The sequence below is a fragment of the Colletotrichum navitas genome (assembly GCF_030913465.1).
Source record: "Colletotrichum navitas strain CBS 125086 chromosome Unknown LY79scaffold_42, whole genome shotgun sequence".
Classification (NCBI taxonomy): Eukaryota; Fungi; Ascomycota; class Sordariomycetes; order Glomerellales; family Glomerellaceae; genus Colletotrichum; species Colletotrichum navitas.
In genome coordinates, this window is record NW_026850588.1 from 283,761 (window position 1) to 302,909 (window position 19,149).

The 19,149-nt window shown below is 30.1% G+C and overlaps 2 protein-coding genes across 2 annotated transcripts; one reads left to right on the forward strand and one right to left on the reverse strand.

Annotated features, from left to right (window-relative positions):
• Positions 1-1,585: 1,585 nt before the first annotated feature.
• LY79DRAFT_580927 (complex I intermediate-associated protein 30) lies at positions 1,586-2,262 on the forward strand (the record flags this gene model as incomplete). Its single annotated transcript, XM_060560156.1, has 2 exons — positions 1,586-2,130; positions 2,181-2,262. The coding sequence occupies 2 exons, from the start codon at positions 1,586-1,588 to the stop codon at positions 2,260-2,262; spliced, it is 627 nt and encodes a 208-aa protein (XP_060412727.1).
• Positions 2,263-2,919: 657 nt separating this feature from the next.
• On the reverse strand, positions 2,920-3,855 carry LY79DRAFT_670902 (fungal cellulose binding domain-containing protein; the record flags this gene model as incomplete). The annotated part of the gene is made up of 1 exon (XM_060563839.1): positions 2,920-3,855. One exon carries the CDS (start codon positions 3,853-3,855, stop codon positions 2,920-2,922), a length of 936 nt encoding a protein of 311 aa, XP_060412728.1.
• Positions 3,856-19,149: the final 15,294 nt, after the last annotated feature.

Consider the following 19,149-nt stretch of genomic DNA (forward strand, 5'->3'; position numbering starts at 1 on the left):
AGGTACTTTATACCTTAGTTTAATATAGAGGAATATATTATTAATTAGCTAACTAGGAAATTCTAGTGCTTTATTATATTACTAAATAATAATAACTTCTATACTAAGATATACCTAAGGGTATAAATCTATACTTAACCTATTACCTATATAGCTATAGCTACTAGTTTACCTCTAGATATATAGTAGTAAAAGCTACTAGTGTAAGCGTTTATTAAGTAGCTAAGATAAGTAGTAATAGTATAAGCTTTATTATAGGTAGCTAATAGCCTTAATATTATATCTCTCTACCTAAGGTAGCTAACACCTAGGCTACTTAGGCTAGCCTAGATAGTAATACTAGATATATAAGGCCTTTAAGACTTCTTCTCTATATTACTATCTTCCTCTTATACTACCTTAGAAGTAGCACTACTACTAATAAAGTAACTTTTCTTCTTCTTTATTCTCTCCTTTATACTATACTACACTTACTTACTTTTCCTTTGTATATAACTTCTTAATATAGTACTTAGAGTACTTTTAGTGCCCTAGAAGGCATAAGGTAACTTTATAATAATATAGATATATAAGTAGTACTATATAACTAAGTATATAGAAACCTTTAGCTAACCTATATAATATAAATTAACTAGGGGACACTATATAGAACCTAGTAGCTAAAGAGCCTTAGGCACTTAATAGCAAGGAATAATTCTAGTTAAACTCCTAGGATATTAGTAGAAGCAGAGAATAGACAATAGCATAAGATATACTAATTATAATAAAGAGGGATATAATTAGTGTTATTTATACTTACTTAGCTAGGAGCCTGCAACCCTAGGCGCCCTTTGTCCTTTATAGGAACAGCCTGGCGTTAAATATAACAACAACAACAACATTATTCTATACCTCTTAAGGGACCTGGCTCTAACACCCTCAATAACCCTCCATTTTGCCGGTGATCTTGGTTGTGTTTAAGTCCACGTCTACTCCTTCTCCAGGGCTTTCATAAATAATAGACATGTCACCGCCAAGTCTTTTTAAGGGAGGCGGGCACTTACAAAGTGGTTTGAAGATCCTGGCTTTTTTCTGACTGCCTAAGTGGGAACCTCACTTTGAACGAGCCATGCCTCTTTGAAGAACTTGGAGATTCCTGTCTAAATACCAAGTGATAGCTCACCAGTCTTGATACTAAGGTAAGAAACTTACCGCCCCCGCGAAAACGTTCCGCACTTCTCCAGGTTCGGCTAGAGTACAACAAACGTTTCAGAAACGATTGGTGCTAGGAATTTCAAAGGGCTGGTATTTCCTAATAAATTACGCATATGCATCGAATCTCTGATAGAACACCCCACAAATGAATAGCAACCTGTAGTTGACCCGTACAAGATAGAGTTTGGCATGGAGCCCCGACTCGACTTTTCGGAAAGACATGGCGCCACCTGATAACAATTAAATATGAGTGGAGACGCCCGATGCTGCCGAGATTTAAAAGCCAATATGCCCGCTCAGGTCGGTCAACGAATAGTTGTCCACGACTAGTTTTAACACTTTTGAGGCTAGATTTATCCATCATTTACCTCGCCTCGGTTCATCCGCCACAATGCAAATTCCAGTTGCTCTCCGCGCTTTGGCCACGGCGGCCCTTTTCACACCCTGGGACAAGAGCCAATGGGTCGCCTCCGACGACACTGTCCGTAATGGTACGAGTCATTCGGCTTTCGACATCATCGAGCCCGGTGCCGTCGGAAACCCCTTCTCCGAGACCATTGTGAGCTTCCATGGAAACTTGGACTATGCGACGCTCGGTGGCGCCGGCTTCGCATCGCAGAGAACCGTCGACGACTGGCCTAGCATCGACATCTCAGCCTACGACACCATTACCTTGGAGATCCCCTACGCCGATGGCAAGAGGTACACCTTCAACCTCAAAGATACGGTTCCACCGCCCATCAATGAAGTGGAGCAGTCCGGCGTGAGCTGGGAGTTCGACTTCCAGCTTCCTGCAGTAAACCACACCGATGGGTCTGTCGAAAGGGTCGTCATGCCGGTTGCCGACTTTGTGCCTACTTACCGTGGCCGTGTCCTAAACAACACTGCACCGCTTGACCGGTCTAGTATCAAGAGAGTCAACTTTATGATCAGAAGGTAAGCACTTCGAAGAGAGTTGCTCAGGGGCTAGAGCTGACATCTTTCAGCTTCTTTGCTGAGCAGACTGGCGACTTTGAGCTGCACATCAAGTCGGTGATTGCATCGAAGAAGAGTGGCCAAGAGTTGTAGTCTACTGTGGCTAAGCACTTGGGGGATGCTTTTCTAATCTCATAAGGTTGGATGAAGACGTTTTTAGCAGACATTCATTCACACTGTTAGGAGAATTTGTCACTTTGCGAGGGTGACGTGTTTTGGGCTCTCAACAGCGTAACAACAATTAGCTGATGGCTCACTTTCGATTTCGATCCACTTTTTGTTTCGCCCGCCGCGACCCAAATACGGATAGACATAATATAAACGTTGCGCTTGGCAGTATCTCCATGCGACCGAAGGCCGCATATTAATGGCCGGCCCCTGTTTCAGTTCTTCGGCTCCCCCTCCTGCTCTACCCTTGAGCAGATCCAAAAGCAAGCGCGTACTATTACCTGCCCAGGAGCTTGCAATTTCCGACTCTGAAGAGTGGCCACGGACCGAACACGGGTACTCTTGATGCTCTGCGTAACCACATTGAAAAACCGACAAGTCATAGGCAGAGGTTGAAATGAACGTTGGTATATAAACGTTGAATCTAAGTAGCATAGTAACAAGAAGTCCTAAGTATATATAGCTGAATGTAAATGTATGTATCCATAGCCGCTTGCAGCCTAAAATGGTGAAGGGTCTGAAGTGTGTCATAAGTCTGCTAGAGACTATTCGTGAATGGAACGAGATGGGGTCTGTCGCCCTTCAAGCGCACTGGCTGTAGTACTGGTTGATCTGCTGGCAGGTCCCCTGCGCGCATGTGGTTGCGCCGGACCATCCCTGGCCACCGCACTGGCCGTAGAGAGAAGCACCGGAGTTCGAGGGAGGAGCGTTCGCAGGAGGGTTGGCGGCGGCAGGCTCGCTCGTAGCAGGCTCGCTGGGAGTGGTGGTGTTGGTTGCAGGATCGTCGGCGACAGGGTCGGGACTGCTGCTGCTGGCGGCAGCGCCATTCCAGACCGCGGGTCCGGGAATGACATAGGGGGCCGGATTGCCGGTCCACTTGTTGTAGGCGATACCGGGGTCGGTGGACTTGTACATGCCAGGGATCTTGACCAGAGGGCCCGGAGTACCGGCGCCGTTGCCAGTGACCTTGATGTGGGCGCACTCCATGTAGAACTGGGCCTTGCCGACGTGGCCCTCGTGAATGGCGATGTGCTCAACGCGCACAAGGTAGTTTCCTGGGGGGGTGGCGGCCGGGAGCGTGAATTCGATCCGGTCCTTCTGCCAGGTGCACCAGTCAGTGTCGACGCTGGGGTTGCTACCGCAAAGACCACTCTCGAACACCTTAAACCAGTCACCTGAGCCGTCGTAACCGTTGAGTTCTCCAGGGGCCTTAGACATGTAGACGATGCCTGGGCCGGGGTGCTCAATGAACTCGTTAAACCAGAGCTTGAACCCGAGCTTGCTGCCGGCAGCCACAGTGTAAGTCTGAGCAGTTGCAGACGTAGCGCCCTTGTTGCATCGCAGCTCAGGAGAGTTCACGATCTCGGAGGTAAAGGAGGGCATGTAGGTGTTGGTGTTCTTGCGGATGTAGGTGTAGTCACCGCCGGCAGCCTTGTCGTCGACGAAAAGCTGACTGAAGATGTAGTGTCCCTGGACAAGAGGCGCCGCAAGCAGGCCGAAAGAAAGAAGACCCTTCATGGTGAATTTGGTGAGGTGATAGAAGTGAATGTGGTAAAAGAATTGAAGCGATTGATGAAGAAGGAACGAATGGTAGAGCCCGATGCGGAGTGATAGAGAACTTCTTGACATCTAGTCCTGAAGCAGGCGCCTGAATATTTATATCTAGTCTAGCAGTTGTAAATCGTTGCCGCCGTCATGAATAGTAGAAGTGCTTGGCGATGTTTCGCCGTCCTGCAAGTACTATTTACCCATTTAGCGCTTGTAATCAGCTAGCACTGTGAAATTGTGATGAGGACCAAAGAAAAAGAACACTCCGTTCTGGTCAATCTAACCCCCGCCTCACGTTTATTGCGGTCGAGTCCAGGTTGATCCAAAAGATGGCAATGGATCCATTGCAGCGGCATCCTCATAGGCCACGAGCCACTCCTGCGGACTTTACGGGCGGTGCGGGAGCAACCCGAGACGGGTGTCGCTGGTATTGCGAGAAGCTCGGATTGCTTCGGGTCGGAGGCGGCAGCAATCTAAGCACTACAGCCAAGACTTGTTTGCCATAAACGCTCCCCTCTGCCAAGTCGAATGGCTGTAACATGTCAAATGAAGGAGAGCCACTAGCCATACATAGTCCTATTTCCGAGCTTCATTGCCACCTCGATTTTAATGCCGTGTCGACAAACGGACATGTAGTGCGATTTGTCCAAAACCAAGGCAACCCTATTGAGCCAGGTTTGAAGACCCTCTGATGACCAATTCTCACATGAGGCTGAGCGTCGGCATTTCAGCTATGGGTATGTTTTCGCCATCCTTTCTTCTTCTTCTTCTTCTTGTCCCTGCCCCTATTTGCGCTATCTGTATATTACACCACTCCACAACGGGTGCTTTTGGCACATATCTCGGGTTTTCAGCTTACTCCTAGTATTGTCTACTCCTCCGCTGCCAACGAACTTACCCAGCAACATGTCACTTGTGGTAGAGATGTTTGTCAAAATGAAAGTCTTGATTCCTCCATTCCTTTGAAATATCATTGAAGAAGAAACAGGTCCATTAGGGCTGCAATTCCGATGTCATGGCATGCATTGATCGCAGGGAATGCCAAGATGCCGTGCAAACACTTTATGTGTATTTACGTCACCGGAAAGTTGTAGATAGATTGTTTACAAGCCTCATGGGGCGTAAAAGCTGCTCCTTTCTTTTTTCTCGCCAGCGAGTTTCGCGTGTGGTGTTGGCCAAGTGGGAAAGACGATGCATTAATATCCACTGAGTGGTGACGACCTCACAGAGGGTGCGGAGCTTGAACAGCCAATACAGCGACTATTGAAAATCTGTAATGGCAGTGTTCTGGCCTCTAATTCGTTCGTCCAACTCATTTTGTTCGGGTTCTCTTGCTCATCCGGGCCAATGCGTGAAATTGGACGTAGCATGCAAATTGCCTGGCTCAGGACTGGCTTCATATTAACCATGTTTACCAGGTCGGTAGCCGCCTTCCAACATCCTGGTAGAGCCAATGTGGTGGAAGCTATCACACCCACGGTAATAAAAAGCCTTACATCTCACACGGCGGGCATGGCAATCAGCTCTTCCTAGCTTAGGCTTATGTAAAATCTGTCTTAGGAAGCACTTTGGACGATGAGAATTTAACAAGGTGAATTTCATACATTATGTAAAGTCAAGCTTTTACAGATCAGTAAGACCCACAATGCACCTAGGCAATTTTTCTAAAATATAAATAATAATGTTATAATACCTTCATAATATTACGTAGTCTTTAAGGGATTTATAACACAGCCTTCCTGCCAGCTGTTGTAGATCTAACAGGAGGAGCTAGGCTGCGGTAGATAACGTGAAGTGACATAGTGCAAAGGTAAAGTGTAATAGCAGAGCAGTAAAACAAGGCAAGCAATAACAAGGAGCTAAATAATTAACACAGGACAAAAGCTAGGTATAAGTGTAGATAGTGTATTTAGGTTACCTCTCTTAACAGGAGGTAATAGGTAATAGGATATATACCCCCTGGGCATATGTCTAGGCATATGCTAGCAGGGTTATCCCTTGTCCTTCCTACTTATCTATAGTCTACTATACTTATCTTATAATAATCTAACTAGTAATAAAATATCTATTAATCTAGACCTACCACCTAGATCTATTATACTAATATATATATTTATAAGCCTAAATAGGTAGTCTAGAATATAAATAGTTAAGCTATTTTTATAACTTTTTATAACTAAATAAGGATATTATAATAGTTATAAGGCTAGTGTTAGTAACACTAAGGGATAGGTTAATATAGTTAATGTTGTGATGTTGACCATCGCGGATAAATATCGGAGTTATCGGGTTAACCCTGATGACTCATCGCCGGCGAATCCTTGGATATTCGGCCATAGATTCTCCGAGGATTCGTGGGCAATAAGTTGGTTATTCAACCAACCAACCCACGATAATTATCCTTCTTTTCTTCACGCATAATAGAGAACCACAGTTACCCCTATTATTCGTCAATTGCCACCGATACGTACGGTTAACCGTATCAACCTATCCCTTGGTGTTACCAACAGTTAACTATATATATTAGTAGTAATTAATAAATAATAGGGGTAACTGTGGTTCTTTATTATACATAAAGAAAAGAAGAATAATTATTATAGGTTAGTTAGTTAAATAACTAACTTATTACCTATAAATCCTTAGAGAATCTATAGCTAAATATCTAAGGATTTACTAGTAATAAGTTATTAGGGTTAACCTAATAACTTTAATATTTATCTATAATAGTTAATATTATAACACTAGTAACTTTCTATAGTACTAGAAATCCCTTATTATTTATATTTAAAAGAATAGCTAAAAAATATAATAAAAACAAGAAGCTAAAAAGTATTTAATACTTTTTGCTTATATAGCCTATTATATATAAGAAACTTATTTATTTATTTATATCTTTAATTACTTATTATTAACTAGCTTTTTTAATATATTATTTAGTAATAACTTTATAAATCTATTTACTAGGTTATTATTACTATAGATCTACTATATCTTATAAATCTTATAATATTTATATAACTAGTAAAAGGCTATAATATCTATTATAAGTTACTTCTTTTTTATAGTGCTAAGCTTTATAAGGCACTTATAAAGTAAGTATAAGTTAATATAGAGTATTATAGGTATTTATAATAGCTTAAGGTAGTTAGTAATTATTATAAAGGTAGTACTAATTATATAGGTAATATTAATATTAGTAATTATCTTATAGACCTTAGAAGTAAGTATACTATATATAACTTTTTTATACTTTATTAAGCTAAAGTAGATAATATTATTAGTTAATTTAAAGCTTTTACTATTAGTAGTAAGTTACTTAATAATTTATTTATTAGTAAGGACTATAATTAGAGTATTAAAAAAATATAATATAAATATAATATAAATATAATACATGTATTTGTATTTTTTTTCTAGTATAATACAATACATGTATTTGTATTTGTATTTTTTCTAAGGCACTATATAATACAAATACAAATACATGTATTATATTTTGTATATTATACAAAATACAAAGAAGAAATACAAAATTAATTCTTTTAATATATATCTATATTATAGTCTAATAATATATAAGTAAAACTATATTAGTAACTATATATATATATTTATAGATAGTAATAAGTATTTTATTAATACTAATACTATTACTTCTCTATATAAATATATAAAAGTAGTTATATTATTATTTACTCTTAGTTACTTAGTTACTAATACTAAGACTTCTTAAATTATTACTATAAAAAGTATTTAGAATAATATTAGTAATATAATATTTCTTTACTTCTTTAATATTATAGTTTAAAACCTTATTTATATTACTTTTTTCTTAGTTATAGTAGTTATAACTAATACTATACTTTATAGTATTACTAAGTAGTAATACGGTTTTTCTCTAGATATAGTCTTTCTTTCTATAAGAATATAAAAGAATAATAAAATATTAATACTTTTAATATATTTTATTCTTATACTATATAATATAATACTATAATATAAGATAAAGATATTATAATAAGTAACTATTACTTTATATATTTAATTATACTTTAATATAATAATTAATAAATACTAAAGAAAATAGTAATTATTAAGACTTTAAAATAACTACTTTAATAGTTTAAATTATTATATTCTACTAAACTTAGTCTATAACTTATACTAATATATTATATAATAAAATACTATTAGTAATACTATAGAATATAGTATTAGTTATAATTACTATAACTAAAAAGAAAGTAATATAGATTAAAATAAAGGTTTTACTGTAACAGCACCAGTGAAGAGAAGTGATAATTAAAACATAGGTCCTGTATTCTACAGAAGCTGATTCTCGACCTAGCTATTACCAGCCTTTCGCTGGGGGGTTGGCACCTTTTCAATCTCGCGTTCATCTGGCCCCGCCAGGTGAAACGCTTACTGAACTATATCAGGAACAATGTTCCTCTAACCTGCTAGGTCAGCCTGGGACTTCAGGGCGATTGCCTATTGTCCTGTGATATTTACTTATTATATTAAAGAAGTAAAAAATATTATACTACTTATATTATCTTAATTACTTTATAATATTAAAGTTAAAAGTCTTAAGAGTAATAACTATATAACTAATAGTAAATAATAATATAATTACTTTCTATATATATAATAGTAATAGTATTAATAAAGTGTATTATATTTAATTAAAGTTAAACTATTACTTATACTAGTATACTATATAATAGAATACTATTAGTAATAAGTATAACTTACTAATAATATAGTAGTATCTATAAGTATAATAAAACCTAAAAAAGTTAAAAAGTAAAAAGCTATAAATCTTAAGGTCTTAAATATTAATAATTATAGTATTTATAATTTAAACTACTTTACTAAGTATAATTAAATAGTGTTATTAGATATAAAAATTATATATTATACTTATAAGTTATAGCTTATAAGTTATACTTTATAAAGTATATAACCTAGAGTATAATATAAGTTATATATAGTTATATTATATATAATATACTACTAATCTACTATAAATAAGTTATACTAAAGTTCTTTATAAAATTAAAGTTATAATTTTATAAAGTTATATAGCTTATAACTATAGTATATATCTATAAGTTATATAAAGTACATTATAATATATAAATACTTAATATAATATACTAATTAAAGAAAGAAGTACTTAGAAAAAAAGTCTTATAGTTATATATAGTATATAACACTTAAGAGAATTAATATATATATTAAGTATTAATTATATAAATATTAATTAAGTTTATAATATTAATATATATAATTATACTATATAAATAACCTATAAAATTATTATTATCTTTATATAACTCTAGACTATATAGTTATTTACTATACTTATAATAAATAAACTTATATATAACTATAAACTATAACTTATATAAGTATACTTTTATATTTATACGTTTATTTTTATACTTTTATACTTATTATTCATAGTTATTAACTATAGTTATACTTTATAGTTATACTTTATAGTTATAGTTTATAGTTATAGACTATAGTTATATTTTATAGTTATTATTTATTAAACTTTATAAGTATACTTTATAGTTATATTATATAGTTATAGTTTATATAAATAGTTTATAGGTATAGTATATAGCTATATTTTCTAGAAATAGCTTATACTAATAGTTATAGTATATATTTATATTCTATAGTTATAATATATAATTAATATACTTTTTTATAAGGTATTTACTTATAGTAAGACAAGTATATATACTCTTTAGAGTAGTAAAAAATATTCTATTTTTACCTTTTTCTTAATTATTATTTTTATTTTTACTTCTACTTATATTTTACTTAATACATAAGACTATATACTATATTAGTTATAATAAACTATATTAATACTACTATTATTAGTTATTTTATAGTTAGTTATAATTTAGTTATTTATTATATTATAAGTTATTTTAAAGTTACTTATTATATAGTTAGTTATATTATTAATAGTTATATTATAGTTAGTTATTATATAGCTAGTTATACTTTAGTTAGTTATTATAAAGTAAGTTATAATATTACTAGTTATTATATAGATAGTTATTTATAATAACTTTAGTATAGTTAAATATATTAATAAATTATACTTATTATACTATATATTAATAAATTTAGTATTATATTATATTTATTATTAATATAGTGCTTAATAGTTATTACTAAATCTTAGTTTTTAAGTATATAATATTTTAAGTAAAATATATAAATAATACTATTCTATATATAAAAATTAAGTAATATTATATATAGTTAATTTACTAATTTTAATTATTTTTATTTTTTATATTATATAGTTGTATATTATACAAAATATAATATAAATATAATATAATATAAATATAAATACATGTATTATCTCTCTTATATAATATAATACAAATACATGTATTATATTTATATTATATTGTATTATATTTATATTATATTTTTATATTATATTATATTTTGTATTTATTTTAAACCCTCTAACTATAATAAAGCTAAGTTAAAAAGTAAAGTTATAGTTATTTATAAATAAGCTATTAATAAATATAAAAAGCTTAGTAGTTATAAAGTTAATTAGTAAGAATTATAGGCTATAGTTAAGGTTATTAATTTACTATTTAATTTAGTAGTTTAAAGCTTTAATCTCCTCTACTATAGGTAATTAGTATTAAGTAGTAACTAAATAGTTAAAGTAGGCTTTAGGTTAATAAATAAAAGTAATATATACACTATAGGTATATTACTAGATATAATCTTACTAAGTAGTAGGTAATTTCTTATTAATAAGTTAAAGCTTTTTACTTTAGCCTTTTTAATAAAGAGTAAACTTACTATTAGTAGTAATAAATAATATACTACTATTAAAGATAATAAAGGTATTAGCTATAAGTAACTACTTAGGTTTTACTATAAAAGTAGCCTTTTTAAGCTTTTTCTCTTTATAAGTAAAGAATTTACTATTTATAAGGCTAATTATATTATCTATTTATATACTAATTAATCTAAAGTTACTATTATTAGGTAATAATATTAATAAGTAAAAGTTAAAGATTAATTAATTTATTTAGAGATTCTCTTTATAATAGTAGTTATAAGTTGCCTACTAGTAAGTTTTTGCCTTTATAATACTATATAATAGCTTAGTTACTATTATTATTATATTTACTAAGTAAAGATAGTAAATTTATATAAATAAGTAAGTAAAAATAATATAATTTAGTAGTATTACTAATTAGGTATATACTTAGGTAATATTATATAACTAGAGAAAAAATCTATATTAAAGTAGTAAGAAAGTAAAGGTAAGTATTAATTACTAGGCTATTTACTAGATAGTAAGTAACTATATAAGAATTATTTTTTTACTATTATTTATATAACCTTAGATAATAAGCTATAATTTCTTATAAGGCTACTTATTTTTACTTTTTACTTTATAGACTATATATAATTTAAATATATAGGTATTACTATAAGATTTCTTGTTATAAGTAATAATATAAAATACACTATAGTTAATAAGGGCTTTTACTTTTGCCTTATTAGATTCTTTAAAGGGTTTACTAGGTGTAGTAATAATCCTTTTCTTATATAGCTTAATAGTAAATATATAGTCTACCTTTTTCTTTATAGTTAAGAATACTATAGTTATAGTAGGTTATATCTTTATAAAGAATATAGGTATTAGGTTCTTTTATAAGTAACTATAGTATTATTATAGTAGTTTATTATTAATAATAATAGTATTATATACTTTCTCTTTAGTATTAAGTATCTTTATAAAGTCTTCTTATACTTATATAGTATATATAGGATTATCTTCTACTTATATAAAGTAGCTAGTAGGTTTATTTAGCGCAAGGAGGTCTAGTTAACTTTTCTTTATATAGTAGGGTTTTACTATAGTAATCCTAAAGTTATATAGGCTATAAGGTAAATTAATAGTATAAGTAGTACTATTATTAGTAATAAGATAAAATAGGCCTTACTAGCTATATTTTTTATACTATATATAGACAAAGGATTAAAGAGGTAAGGTAATAGTATTAGTTAAATTTAGGCTATTATATATTATTAGTACTTTATATAGCTATTACTTTATATAGATCTAGTATACTATATTTATTACTTTCTTAATAGCTTTAGTATATTATATAGTAGTTATAGTAAATAGTAACTTATTAGTTATTTAGGGGTATATACTAAATATAAGAAGAGTTAAGATAAGGCTATTTAGGCTAGTAGTATTATTAATTATTTTAATAGTAAGTTAAAGGGTAACTTTAGGGTTAGTACTAGTTTTTTTATAAATAATCTTATAAGTGTAGTAAAGAAGTATATAATAGTACTTAACTTTACTAATACTATAATAGGCTTTAATAGGCACTTTTTTTACTTTAATAAATAACTTATAAGTAGTATATTTAAACTTACTAAAGTAAAAATTTAGGCTAGTGTTAGTTATTATTTAATTAGGTAGGCTAAGATATATATTAATCTAGTATATCTATAGTACCTTCTATATAAACTCTATAGTAATAGATTATAAGAATCTTACTATATTAAACACTATTACTATATTAACTATATAAAGTACTAGTTTATTACTATTAAGATATATTATATTAATAAGGATCTTATAGTTAAACTTATTATTATTATATAGTATAAACTTAAAGTAACTAGGGGCTTTAGAGTATAATTAGTAATAGTAGTAGTACTTATTAATAGCTTTAATTAATAAGAGGAAGGTGTTTTCTCTAGTATATTTAAGTAACTTATAAAGTTATTAAATAAATAAGTAGCTAAAATTACTAGTAGATTTAGTATAATTTACTATCTATTAGGTATTACTTAGTAATACTCTTCTCTAGTAGTTATAGAAGTATCTATAGGTAACTAAATTAGTAAATAATAAGTATAATATTATTACCTTAGATTAGCTAGTTAGTAAAGTTATTAAATTTTATACTATAATAGTTTATATCCTTTAAGTAAAAGAAAAATAAAGTATTAGTAGTTATTATATAAAAAATAAGGTTACTAAGTAGTATAAATATATTAATTATTCTTAGGGATTTAAAGTAATTACTACTACTAAAGTAAATACTTACTTTACTTACTTAGGTAGTATTTATAGGTATCTTTTTACCTAAGTAGTACTAGAGGGTAAAGTATTACTTATAGCTAGTAGTTAATTTCTTAGCTATACTAGTGTTAAGTATAATACTATAAAAAGTTACTACTAAATAGTACTTATTAAGTATAAATATTTTATTAGTTTTTATAGTTTTACTAAGTAGTAGCTTCTTTAGTAAGTTCTTATAAGTAAGTATATAAGTAGTTATTTAGTTATATAACTTAGAGAATATAGTTAGGCTATTAATTAATAGTTATATAAAGAAGGTAGTAAATATAAAGAACACTATATTTATATAGTTATTATTATTACTAATAGTGTTGAATAGGCTTTGTATATGTATGTACTTGGTAAAACGTAGGGGTGAATTAACTTCTTATTAGGTGACTAAATAGGTCTACTCTACTATTATTATATAAAGCAGTTATATACTACTTAAGTATAACTTAAGTTATTCTGGCTAACTAAAAGGTATGATCTCCTCTTGATATAACTAAGGGCTGAATAACTAGTCTGTGCCCTTTGACCTTAAATCATGAACTATTTATGGTTGACTGACTAGGTGTTGTATAATCATTAGTATTAATATTCTAACACTTACCTTTCTTCTTTTATGATTATATGCGCCCTTGCGTTAACTAATTAGATAGTCCTAATTAGTTCCTATGATAACTTTACTTTTAATAGCCTGCTGTTGTATGTGAAGTTATCTAAACAAAAATAAACTCTAAATATGCTTTTTTAAGAGTGAATGTAAGGTAATACTTACTAAGCTAATTAAATCTGTTCTTTTGTGTGTACCTCCTTGTTTGGTTGTTTCTAAATAGTTGCTTGCTTGTATAACGAGTTTTTACTTTACTTTTGCTTTTCCTTTGCTTTATATTTATGCACCTTTTTCCCTTTGTGTAATTAGTAGCCTTAACTCCTCTATATAAATACCTTCTACCTTTTACCTTTTTTTCTCTTTTTCTTTTTTCTTCTTTATGCTTTTTAATAATAATAAAAATATATAAAACCCTGCTAGTATAGTAACCTTACTACTTCCTCTTCTCTATTTCTCTTGTACGTTGATTAATTAATAACTTCTTCTTCTCTCTTTTAACTTGTTAATTATCTATTACTTTATATATATCTTCTTCTCCCTGTTGTTGTTGACTTTGCTAATTTATAATAGATCCTTCTTGTATATTATAATAGCCTAGCTTAGACTTTAGCCTTTAGTTATTAGTTCTCTTGGGTTTAATAGGACTAGAATGGCGTAACCTGGCTTTATGTCTTAATAGGCAACGCCTAAAACTACGCTTTTCTCTTAGCCCTTGCTATTAATGTATAAGGTTCCTTTTTCCCTATTGTGGTTTATATATACTAATTTTTGTTAAACCTTTAGGATAAAGAATAAAGGTTATTAATATGCCTTTGTATAATATTACTATTTATCTTAACACTAATACTTCTGTCTAAGAGTTTGTTGCTAAAGTGATTTAACGTAAAGGCTACTTTTATGTAATACTTATTTAGTCCTATGGCTAACTTATATAGGCTTACCCCTAAAAGTGTATAAATAATACACTTTACTGCTTTACTAAATACTGTTGCCTAAATAACTATTAGGGAGAAGTGTGCGGTAAGTGTATCTAGATAAGCTATGGAGCTTAATGTAGCTATTATAGCTAAGGAGAGGTCTCTTTAGGCAATAATAGTGGTAATTTTAGCAATAGTGGTAATAGCTAAGGTAACTACAAGAAACTATTAGTCTCTAAGGGCTGAAACCCCTGTACGCTAGGGAAGCGTTTAGGAAAAGGTGTTAAAGAGAAGGGCTTTTTCTTTAGCTTTAGTGCTAAGCCCCTAATCCTTAATTAGGATTAGATCTAAGGTGTGTTTTCTTTTATATAAGCTAAGTAATAGGTAAGCGTAAAAGGTTTATATACTCTCTATAACCTAGTAGGAATATATTTTCTTGTGTAGTAGATTTATATACTCTAGTTATAGTTAAGGTCTTTAGTCTAGTTAGGTTTAGAACGTATGTTTAGGGTTTTGGAGTTAAATAATACCCTTTTTGTAGTACAAGGGTAAATACCTTATATAAATTAATTATTAATTAGTCTTCTTAATTTATTTAATATATACTTTAATTTAGATCTTTAGTGTGTTTATACTAACTAGCTTTTTAAGGCTAGAGTTTAGTAATTTCTTAGTAAATGTATCTGCTAGGTTATCTCTTCTGTTAATTTATTTAACCTCTAAGATCTTTTTCTTCTTATATAATTTACGTAGGCTTATAATATTAATTATAAGTTACTTTTTGTCTATTGTTCCTAATTATATAAGACATTTGTATAGTAAACAAGAGTCTAAATATATAATAACTAGAATCCTTAGAATATTAAGTGTATAAAGGATCCTTTAAGTGTTGTACTTAAAGTAATCCTACTATTAAAACTTATTATTATGCTATAAAGCTTACTTATAAGTACACTTTATGTAACTTTTTATACTTAGTAGAGCTCTAATAGATAATGTTGCCTTAGATTTTAAAGTTAGTCTTTATATAAGTAACTTCTTTTGCTAGTATAATAATAAAACTAAGTTATAATATTAGGTCTACGTTATTAGTAAATAATCTGTTAGTAAAGATATATATCTTTGTGTAAGTAAGGGAAAGGGGTATATAGGTAAGTCCTCTCTCTAGGTTATCTATTTACTATTTAATTTGTATATTTAGGTCCTTGATTGCCTAAGGGGTATCTCCCTTAGTCTAAGTAGTAATTACTAGATTATATAATGCCTCTGGTTAATAGATTAAGGTAATATATGCTCCTTTTGCCCTTTAAGAAATATATTACTAGGGTAAATTGTCTAAAGTTTTATTAACTAATTGTAGTTAATTTACTTGACCTTTTAGGTAAAGGTAATATTATTGTTGTTATATGTATAGATATATCTACTATTAAAGTTAGCCTAAGTTCTTAGAGATAAAATAGTCTTTAGCTTTATATAAATCTTTTCTTTAATAACTTCTTTTCCTTTTAGCTAAGAATTGTGTGGTTATAAACAAAAGAGTGTTATCTGTTTATATAACTGTAATTCTAAAGTTATCTTTGTTATAGTATATAAAAGATATAGGTTATATATAGACTAGGTTATCTTTAACTTCTCTTATAGTGTTTAATATAGGTCTTGTACTAGTATAGGCCTAACTTTATAAGCTATATAATAGTAAAACTACTTAAAGGAGTATATCTTTAGGTATTATCCTTTTAACTCTTTAGGTAGTTATATAAGGATTATTTATTAAGGGGGTCCTTGGATTAAGTGTATGCTTAGGTAATATCTCTTAACTCCCTTAGCACTTATAGTCTTATATAAGGGTTAGACCTAGAGCTAGTATAAGGCGCTAGCTTATCCTTTAGATAGTTAGTGCTTAAGTAAGAAGTGATTTCTTCTCCTTATTACTAAACCTTTGTATAATAAGCCTAGATTTCTTGTATGGCTTATTATTAAGGTTCTTTACCTCTTGTACTATATGTGTCCTATAGATGTGGACACCTTGTGTCCCTTAGGTTATATTGTATAACCTTTAAAATACCTTGTCTTATTAAGGAATTAATCTTAACCTTGTCTAACTCTTTATATAGAGCTTCTAGAGTTATAATAATATTTTAAGGTAAAGCTTAATAGTAAGGTTATAGTAATCTTTTTCCTTTTAGGTTAAGAATATCTTTAGGATCTTTGTATAGGCCTCTGTTAACCTTTCTTTAGCTTTCTTTTGTCTAGGTTGCTTTGTAGAATTAGTTAAGTAATATTATTGTCTAAAGGGTTATTAAGAGTTAGTTTTCTATAATAAGGCTTAATATATGTTATATAAAACTAGGTAGGACTATTTACTATATTAATAGTAATTATATATCCTTTAATACCTTAGATTTTGTATAGGCCTATTTATCCTTTGTTTTTTTTTACACTAGGACTTTACTCTAGATAAGAAGTGTTAGTATAGCCTAGAGGTTTAGGCTATTCCTTGTGTTAATTGCATGGTTGATCTTTACCTTTGCACAAATGCCTTGTAGTATTTTTATAGCCTTTGAATTACTTTAGCCCTTTAGGTAATGTTATGCAATAGAGGTAAATCCTTGTTAATCCTTAGATATATCCTAAAGACAAGAAGGGTTAGTATAATCCCTTGTAGGCTAGTAGTGTTATTTAAGGCTTTTATAGCTATTTAGAGAATAACTTTTTGTCTATATTGTAGCTAAGTTCTTTATAAAGGATATTATATATATATTATAATAGTGTATATGCCTTTTTACTTTACTAACTGCCTAGTGGCTTTTACTAGTATTTCTTTGTATAAGATGCCTATAATCTTAGTATTATTCTTAAACTCTTCTAATATAAAATTTATGCCTAGGTTATATATAATATAGTCTAGTGGACCTATATATGTGCTATTTAGTACTTTAAGAGAGTATTTTAGGTGTCTTATGTAATAATAATTTAAGGAAAGTTGTACCTTAAAAACTTATCTCTATATTAATAACGTGTAGTATGTTTTTGTCTCTAAGTTATATAATGTTTATAACTATCTTGTAGTTAAAGTAGCTTTTATCTTTAATAGAGAACTTAAAACATTATAGTGCTAGGTTATATAATTAGTAATAGTAATAAAACTTCTAGATCTTTTTAATATTAATATATTAATATTATTATATCTAGTATTCTTTAGGAGCTAGTGAAGTTAATTTATACAAGGGTGTCTAAATTATCTATAAAGCCTTTAAAGCTACTCTTTAGTAAAGAAGGTTAAAGCCTCTGTGCAACTAAGGTTAAAGAAAGGGTGTCCCTATTTTTGTACAATAGGTATATATATACTATCTTTTTGTACAATAGTGTTAGTAACATTATTAAAGTATACACCTAGTTAATCTATATTATATAATAAAAATAAGAATAGGGTTAAGGCGTTAAGGATATAATACTTAACTATTCTTAGCTAGTTCTCTATCTCTATAGTTCTTATTAACGTTATAGATTATTTACTCTAAATTATATATAGGTAAAACCTAGGTTCTAAGAGATCTTTGTATATAAGTTCTTTCTTAAGTATACTAGTACCTAGGGCTTTCTTATAGTTAAAAACTTAGCTACTCTAGTATCCTATAGTTCTCTTAGTATATTATATAATAAGGGTCTTAAGTAAGAATTAACTTACTTTAATAGTCTTTAGAGCTAAGAATATATCTTTACTAGTTGTATAATAAAAGAAAGCTAAAGTTAGTAAATACTAAGAGACTTCTTATTATCTAAGAATTATTCTTTATTATATAAGTTGTTATTCTCCTCTTCCTCTCTTATAGGGCTCTCTCCTCTACTTTAAGGAGATAGGCTACAAAGTCTTTGTGTAGGTCCTAGGCAAGTGTGTTGTATACTTAAAGGTATTAAGTCTTTGCATAATTGTGTTCTTCCTCTGTGTAGTTAGTTGACTAGTATTCTTCCTTCTTGTATATAAAACACTTCTTAGGTATATTTACAAAAAGGTCTTAGTTAAAATGGTCTATCCTTTTTTCTCTGTTAAAGGGTTAACAAGGTAGTTAATTATATAAAGGTCTCTGTTGTAGTCTATCCTTGTAGTTTAAAGTATACCTTTAGTCTATAAAGTTAATGTTATATAATATAGTCCTCTTGTCTAAGGTAACTTGTAGAGAAGCCCTTAGATTAGAGAAGAACTCTTTATATAAATAGTATACTTTAAGATTACTAAGAGTAGTCTTTAGTTCTAGAACTCCTTAGTAAGCTTAGGTAACTTATATGTAAAGTATAATTTCCCCTTAGAAACCTAAACTAAGTGCTTATTATATAAGAGGTAACTTGTCTAGTAATACTTCTAGTACTTCTATAGGCGTCTTATCTAGATTTTTTGTTTAACTTATGCAAAGGATATAGTAGTCTAATTAGTCTAATAAAGACTATAGTTAACGCTAGTGTTAAAGTGTATATCTAGTATAGTGTATATCTTATTCTACCTTTGTGTAGGCTAATATAATAGAGGTAAAACTCCTCTGTATAATTAGACAGTATATCTAGAAAAATAGCATAATATT